General features: G+C 42.7%; 1 protein-coding gene across 1 annotated transcript; it reads right to left on the bottom strand.

The window, feature by feature from the left end:
* Positions 1-5,899: 5,899 nt before the first annotated feature.
* On the bottom strand, positions 5,900-6,847 carry LOC123593031 (olfactory receptor 1L4-like). Its single transcript, XM_045468534.1, has one exon. The coding sequence runs from the start codon at positions 6,830-6,832 to the stop codon at positions 5,900-5,902; it is 933 nt and encodes a 310-aa protein (XP_045324490.1). The 5' UTR covers positions 6,833-6,847.
* Positions 6,848-7,978: the final 1,131 nt, after the last annotated feature.

The following is a 7,978-nucleotide window of genomic DNA, read 5'->3' as shown; positions in this document are numbered from 1 at the left end:
AACAACAGCGGTGAGAGTGGGCATCCCTGTCATGTTCCTGATCTCAGGGAAAAAGCTCTCAGTTTTTCCCCGTTGAGGATGATGTTAGCTGTGGGCTTTTCATAAATGGCTTTTATGATCTTTAAGTATGTTCCTTCTATCCCGACTTTCTCAAGAGTTTTTATTAAGAAAGGGTGCTGGATTTTGTCAAAGGCCTTTTCTGCATCGATTGACAGGATCATATGGTTCTTCTCTTTTTTTTTGTTAATGTGATGTATCACGTTGATTGATTTGCGAATGTTGAACCAGCCCTGCATCCCAGGAATGAATCCCACTTGATCATGGTGAATAATTCTTTTTATATGCCGTTGAATTCGATTTGCTAGTATCTTATTGAGAATTTTTGCATCCGTATTCATCAGGGATATTGGCCGGTAGTTCTCTTTTTTTACTGGGTCTCTATCTGGTTTAGGAATCAAAGTAATACTGGCTTCATAGAATGAGTCTGGAAGTTTTCCTTCCCTTTCTATTTCTTGGAATAGCTTGAGAAGGATAGGTATTATCTCTGCTTTAAACGTCTGGTAGAACTCCCCTGGGAAGCCATCTGGTCCTGGACTCTTATTTGTTGGGAGATTTTTAATAACCGATTCAATTTCTTCGCTGGTTATGGGTCTGTTCAAGCTTTCTATTTCCTCCTGGTTGAGTTTTGGAAGAGTGTGGGTGTTCAGGAATTTGTCCATTTCTTCCAGGTTGTCCAATTTGTTGGCATATAATTTTTCATAGTATTCCCTGATAATTGTTTGTATCTCTGAGGGATTGGTTGTAATAATTCCATTTTCATTCATGATTTTATCTATTTGGGTCATCTCCCTTTTCTTTTTGAGAAGCCTGGCTAGAGGTTTGTCAATTTTGTTTATTTTTTCAAAAAACCAACTCTTGGTTTCGTTGATCTGCTCTACAGTTTTTTTAGACTCTATATTGTTTATTTCTGCTCTGATCTTTATTATTTCTCTTCTTCTGCTGGGTTTAGGCTGCCTTTGCTGTTCTGCTTCCATTTCCTTTAGGTGTGCTGTTAGATTTTGTATTTGGGATTTTTCTTGTTTCTTGAGATAGGCCTGGATTGCAATGTATTTTCCTCTCAGGACTGCCTTCGCTGCGTCCCAAAGCGTTTGGATTGTTGTATTTTCATTTTCGTTTGTTTCCATATATTTTTTTATTTCTTCTCTAATTGCCTGGTTGACCCACTCATTCGTTAGTAGGGTGCTCTTTAACCTCGATGCTTTTGGAGGTTTTCCAGACTTTTTTCTGTGGGTGATTTCAAGCTTCATAGCATTGTGGTCTGAAAGTATGCATGGTATAATTTCAATTCTGGTAAACTTATGGAGGGCTGTTTTGTGACCCAGTATATGATCTATCTTGGAGAATGTTCCATGTGCACTCGAGAAGAAAGTATATTCTGTTGCTTTGGGATGCAGAGTTCTAAATATATCTGTCAAGTCCATCTGATCCAATGTCTCATTCAGGGCCCTTGTTTCTTTACTGACCGTGTGTCTAGATGATCTATCCATTTCTGTAAGTGGGGTGTTAAAGTCCCCTGCAATTACCACATTCTTATCAATAAGGTTGCTTATGTTTATGAGTAGTTGTTTTATATATTTGGGGGCTCCGGTATTTGGCGCATAGACATTTATAATTGTTAGCTCTTCCTGATGGATAGACCCTGTAACTATTATATAATGTCCTTCTTCATCTCTTGTTACAGCCTTTAATTTAAAGTCTAGTTTGTCTGATATAAGTATGGCTACTCCAGCTTTCTTTTGGCTTCCAGTAGCATGATAAATAGTTCTCCATCCCCTCACTCTCAATCTAAAGGTGTCCTCAGGTCTAAAATGAGTCTCTTGTAGACAGCAAATAGATGGGTCTTGTTTTTTTATCCATTCTGATACCCTATGTCTTTTGGTTGGTGCATTTAATCCATTTACATTCAGTGTTATTATAGAAAGATATGGGTTTAGAGTCATTGTGATGTCTGTATGTTTTATGCTTGTAGTGACGTCTCTGGTATTTTGTCTCACAGGGTCCCCCTTAGGATCTCTTGTAGGGCTGGTTTAGTGGTGACAAATTCCTTCAGTTTTTGTTTGTTTGGGAAGACCTTTATCTCTCCTTCTATTCTAAATGACAGACTTGCTGGATAAAGGATTCTCGGCTGCATATTTTTTCTGTCTAGCACACTGAAAATCTCGTGCCAATTCTTTCTGGCCTGCCAAGTTTCAAAAGAGAGATCAGTCACGAGTCTTATAGGTCTCCCTTTATATGTGAGGGCACGTTTACCCCTTGCTGCTTTCAGAATTTTCTCTTTATCCTTGTATTTTGCCAGTTTCACTATGATATGTCGTGCAGAAGATCGATTCAGGTTCCGTCTGAAGGGAGTTCTCTGTGCCTCTTGGATTTCAATGCCTTTTTCCTTCCCCAGTTCAGGGAAGTTCTCAGCTATTATTTCTTCAAGTACCCCTTCAGCACCTTTCCCTCTCTCTTCCTCCTCTGGGATACCAATTATGCGTATATTATTTCTTTTTAGTGCATCACTTAGTTCTCTAATTTTCCCCTCATACTCCTGGATTTTTTTATCTCTCTTTTTCTCAGCTTCCTCTTTTTCCATAACTTTATCTTCTAGTTCACCTATTCTCTCCTCTGCCTCTTCAATCCGAGCTGTGGTGGTCTCCATTTTGTTTTGCATTTCATTTAAAGCGTTTTTCAGCTCCTCGTGACTGTTCCTTAGTCCCTTGATCTCTGTAGCAAGGGATTCTCTGCTGTCCTGTATACTGTTTTCAAGCCCGGCGATTAATTTTATGACTATTATTCTAAATTCACTTTCTGTTATATTATTTAAATCCTTTTTGATCAGCTCATTAGCTGTTGTTATTTCCTGGAGATTCTTCTGAGGGGAATTCTTCCGCTTGGTCATTTTGGATAGTCCCTGGCGTGGTGAGGACCTGCAGGGGACTTCCCCTGTGCTGTGGTGTATAACTGGAGTTGGTGGGCGGGGCCGCACTCCGACCTGATGTCTGCCCCCGGCCCACCGCTGGGGCCACAGTCCGACTGGTGTGTGCCTTCTCTTCCCCTCTCCTAGGGGCAGGATTCACTGTGGGGTGGCGTGGCCCGTTTGGGCTACTTGCACACTGCCAGGCTTGTGATGCTGGGGATCTGGCGTATTAGCTGGGGTGGGTAGGCAAGGTGCACAGGGGCAGGAGGGGCAGGCTTAGCTCGCTTCTCCTTAGGTGATCCACTTCAGGAGGGGCCCTGTGGCAGCGGGAGGGAGTCAGATCCGCTGCCGGCGGTTTGGCTCCGCAGAAGCAGAGTTGGGTGTTTGCGCGGAGCGAGGAAGTTCCCTGGCAGGAACTGGTTCTCTTTGGGATTTTTGCTGGGGGATGGGCGGGGGAGATGGCGCTGGCGAGCGCCTTTGTTCCCCACCAAACTGAGCGCTGTCGTCCGGGGGCTCAGCAGCTCTCCCTCCCTTTGTCCTCCAGCCTTCCCGCTTTCCGAGCAGAGCTGTTAACTTATGACCTCCCAGACGCTAAGTCGCACTTGCCATCGGAACACAGTCCGTCAGGCCCCTCCGCTTTTGCAAGCCAGACTCCGGGGCTCTGCTTGGCCGGCGAGCCGCCCCTCCGCCCCCGCTCCCTCCCGCCAGTCCGTGGAGCGCGCACCGCCTCGCCGCCCTTCCTACCCTCTTCCGTGGGCCTCTCGTCTGCGCTTGGCTCCGGTGACTCTGTTCTGGTAATCCTCTGGCGGTTTTCTGGGTTATTTAGGCAGGTGTAGGTGGAATCTAATTGATCAGCAGGACGCGCGGTGAGCCCAGCGTCCTCCTACGCTGCCATCTTCCTGGAATCCCCAGGGTGGCGGGATATCTTGCTGAAACTATGTCCCATTCTGACAGAGACAGCACTCTAGCTGTGCCTGAGAAGATTAGGACTAACCAGGGGCCCAGATTTGTAATGCACCCCGACATGTTATTTCATATTTGTCATCTACTTTATGGAATACCTATAGTATTAAACATAAAAAGTCTTGATTTCTAGTGACTATGTGTTGTTGAGAAAAGAGAGCCTGAGTTGATGGCAGAGTGGAGAAAAAAAATATGTTCGGTTTCCTGGGAACAAATGACTTAATTACATTTAGAAGTTACTTGAAGGTAAAATTAATGAATTTACTCAATCCATATATGCCAGGAATCCCTCAATTTTTAATGTGGTTGATTCAACTAGCCTAAAATTATGTCACAAAAATAGAGGAAGTAGAAAGTATACAGTAGCTCAAGGCCAAAAACTGAGTGACTGGTGGGAGACAGTGATGAAAGCCAGGTATGTGTGTATAAGATGAAGGCAATTGCAATTTGAGTTTGTTTCCTGAATTGCTGGTTGCTTCCTGATCAGTGGAAGAGGACACAGTAACAGCAATGAGAGACTTTAATGTTGGGCTCTCGGTGGCCCTGTGTTCCATTAGGCCACCATACACCTCTTGTTATATCGCTAAGGCTAAATGTCTGACATTCAGCTTCAGCTCTTACCATCTATAAGTTTATGATTAATAAAGTCTGGTGGTTGTTAAAACTTGTTGAAATAATTGAGACAAAAGGATTCCAGATACAGTATATAATCTTGTTATTTTTGTTATTGAAATTGATAATCAGGAACATTGATTAAGCAACAAATTCACACGTATGTATTTGTGTTACTAGAGTTGTGTAGTAATCATTAAATCTGTTCATTAGATGATGTTGGGTCCATTTGACAGATTCACTGTTGAATTGTGCCTCCTGTCTCCCTTGTGTTTGGGAGGGATCATGAGATTAGTTGTTGATAATAAATTATGGTTACAAGTGGTGTGAGTCACTTCCAGACCAGAGTTTTTCAATGCCCATGTGAAATCTGCTCAAGAGATTTCCTCAGCTTCTGACAGATTGATGGTGAATGTTTACAGTGGCATCTGCTCCATTGGCTTTGGTTGCTGAATGTTTAAAATGAGCAGCACCCTAATACTTTTCAGTGGTGGACATGCAGTGTGATAACGAACTAAACCTTTGGTTTCCAAGTCCGGCAATTTTGAGATTGTTTGTTTCCTCAGCACAATCTCGCTTATCCTGATTGACACACACATTGCTTCTTCCAGAATATATAGGGCATTTCCGTGAGGATCATGGCCATGTGGACAAGGGCAGAAGAAAAGGAAAAGGAAAAAGAGTCAAGTGCTGAGAATTCACTATGAGGACACATTGGTGTTTTGGGGCATTAAATCTGCTTTCTGGATTCTTCCATATTTCCAGCCATATTCTCTTTTCTCTCAAATTGAACAAGCCTCACCGGGCTTTCCACTGTCCCTCAAACACATTCCAGTATTTATCATCTCTTCCTCTTTGTGTGGTTCCCACTATTTGAAATGCTCTGTCCATTTCCTACTCTATTGAACTTTGCTCTGTCAAAATCAATACATTTTAAGTGTGATCTTAGGTCATTATTCCAAGAAGTCTTTTCCCAATTCCCTACCAGATTCATGTAACTTCTTATTCTCAAATTGAGTAGGACTGTAATTTCTTGAGTATTAGCCAAGGTCAAGCCCATAGAGGAAGGATTGGAAGATGCTTTATTGCACTTCAAGATAGCTTTATTTATATAGGGGGCAGAAATAGCTGTCCTGAAATGTGGCTTCCTAACAGCACTTGTCCTGGGATTGCACATGTATTTGGCTAAGGTCATTAATATAAACAGACTGTTCTAGCTTCCTGCTCAGGGTTCTTGTTGCTTTTCAACACTCCCTTCTAGGACCTCTCTGTATGCCATGTGACAAATGTGTATGAGGGAATGATGAAGTGATCATTTCTTGGGTCATCTCCTAATTAAGCTGTTCCATCTATTTGTTCTTTCTATAAGTGAATTCTGTTCCTTAATTTCTTTAAGCCCCTGTTCATGTCTTTGTTCCTCAGACTATAGATGAAGGGGTTCAGCATGGGTGTCACTACTGTGTACATGACTGTGGCTACCCGGTCCTTCACCACTGAGTACATGGACAGGGGCCTGAAATACACATAGATGACACTCCCATAGGTCAACACCACTACGGTAAGGTGGGAGCTACAGGTAGAGAAGGCCTTCCACTTGCCGGCTGCAGAGGGAATTCTGAGCACAGTGATGATGATTCGCAGGTAGGAGAAGAGAATGCACAGAAAGGGGGTCGCGATGACAGCCAGGGTCTCGGTCATGACCACAATCTGGCTGGAGGACGTGTCAGAGCAGGATAGCTTTAGCACAGGCTGGGTGTCACAAAAAAAGTGCTTAATGACATGGGAGGCACAGAAGGACAGGCGGGACATGAGTAGCACACGGAGCAGGGAGTGCAGGTGGGAGATGGTGCAAGAACCCAGCAGCATGAGGAGGCAGCGCCGTGGGTTCATAACCCTATTGTAATGGAAGGGGTGGCAGATGGCTACCAGCCGGTCTATGGCCATGGAGGCCAGCAGGTAACTGTCAGTGTTCCCACAGGCCATGAAGAAGTACATCTGGACCAGGCATCCCACGAAAGAGATAGCCTTTGTCTCTGACAGTAAATTCACCAGCATCTTGGGCACAGTGACAGTTGTGAAGCAGATATCTATGAAGGACAGGTTGCTGAGGAAAAAGTACATGGGGGTATGGAGTCGGGGGTCTGAGTGGATGGCCAGGATGATGAGTACATTGCCCAGCACGGTGACCAGGTACATGATGAGGAAGATGGCAAAGAGAGGTTTCTGTAGCTGAGGGTTGGAAGAGAGGCCAAGGAGGATAAAGCCTGAGTCACTGCTATAGTTCTTGGTCTCCATGTCTGTGCCTTCCTGGACAGGGTGTGGAGAAGCAGTTGGAGAGATGTGAAGGGCAATTTCATCAAGTCAGCTTCTTCCCTAATTTCTAGCCTGTAAAAAGAATCCCTCTTGTTTTAAAGAGGAAATATTATAGTTTTGTTAGAATTTAAGAACATTTACTTGAGTAACCCCCAAAACAGATAGTAAATCCCACATGGAAAACTTAAGATAATTCCAAGCTATTTTCTTAATGAGAAAGTAAAGGTGCGTCTCATGTGTCTTAGGAACTTCTAGGTAGCCTAAGGTGTGTGAACTCTTCTCCATTTTCTTTTGAATATTCTTCCTAGATTGTTTCTTGAACAACTCCTTATCCTCTTATTTTCTTCTTTTCTCAGGGGAAGAGGCTTGTGGGCCCCATCTTGAATCAGGATGCTTTCATATAAGGGGTCCCTATGAATGAGATTCTCTTTAGTATTCTCTCCTACTCAAAGGACTACAGGTGGTGGTGGTGGCAGTGATAATGGGAATAAGACAAAAGTGAGAACAAGATGTCATTAGTGTTCCTTGGGGTCCACATTGTCAGATGAGACTTGCTTAGGTCTTCATAGCAGAGCCTGCTTAATGTTTATTTAAGAATTGTATTGGCTAATATGATCTAGGTACTTAAGGTTTTGGGTGAGGGATGCCATCAATATAGGAATACTACCATGCCTATGTTACTGTGGTTAATTTTTAAAATACGTTAATTTTTATTTAAATATGAAGTCATCATTCTCAACCTTCAAATATTATTGGAATAGAAAACTTTGGATGTAAGTCCCTTTCTTACCAGTATTAATGTAAGAAACATACATAAAAAATTGTGATTTCATGAGGTGATGGAGGTGTTAACTAATCTAACCGTGGCAGTCATTTCAGAATATGTAAGGTTGTCAAGTCATTATGTTTTACACCTTAAACTCACAAAATGTTACATGTCCATTATATCTTAGGAAAGCTGGAAAAAAAGTCAGTTTTGTCAATTAATAAAATTCAGTGCACATGTAATAACACCCCAATGTCATCGACTCTCAATAGGAGTTGAGAAGGTCATTCTAAAACTCAGAGGAGTAAAGGCTAAATAAAGACAAGATAATTTGAAAAAATTAGAGTTTTAGAGAAGTTTTC

The sequence above is a fragment of the Leopardus geoffroyi genome, chromosome D4 (genome assembly GCF_018350155.1).
Source record: "Leopardus geoffroyi isolate Oge1 chromosome D4, O.geoffroyi_Oge1_pat1.0, whole genome shotgun sequence".
Taxonomy (NCBI): domain Eukaryota; kingdom Metazoa; phylum Chordata; class Mammalia; order Carnivora; family Felidae; genus Leopardus; species Leopardus geoffroyi.
This window is presented reverse-complemented; position numbering and strand designations above follow the sequence as displayed.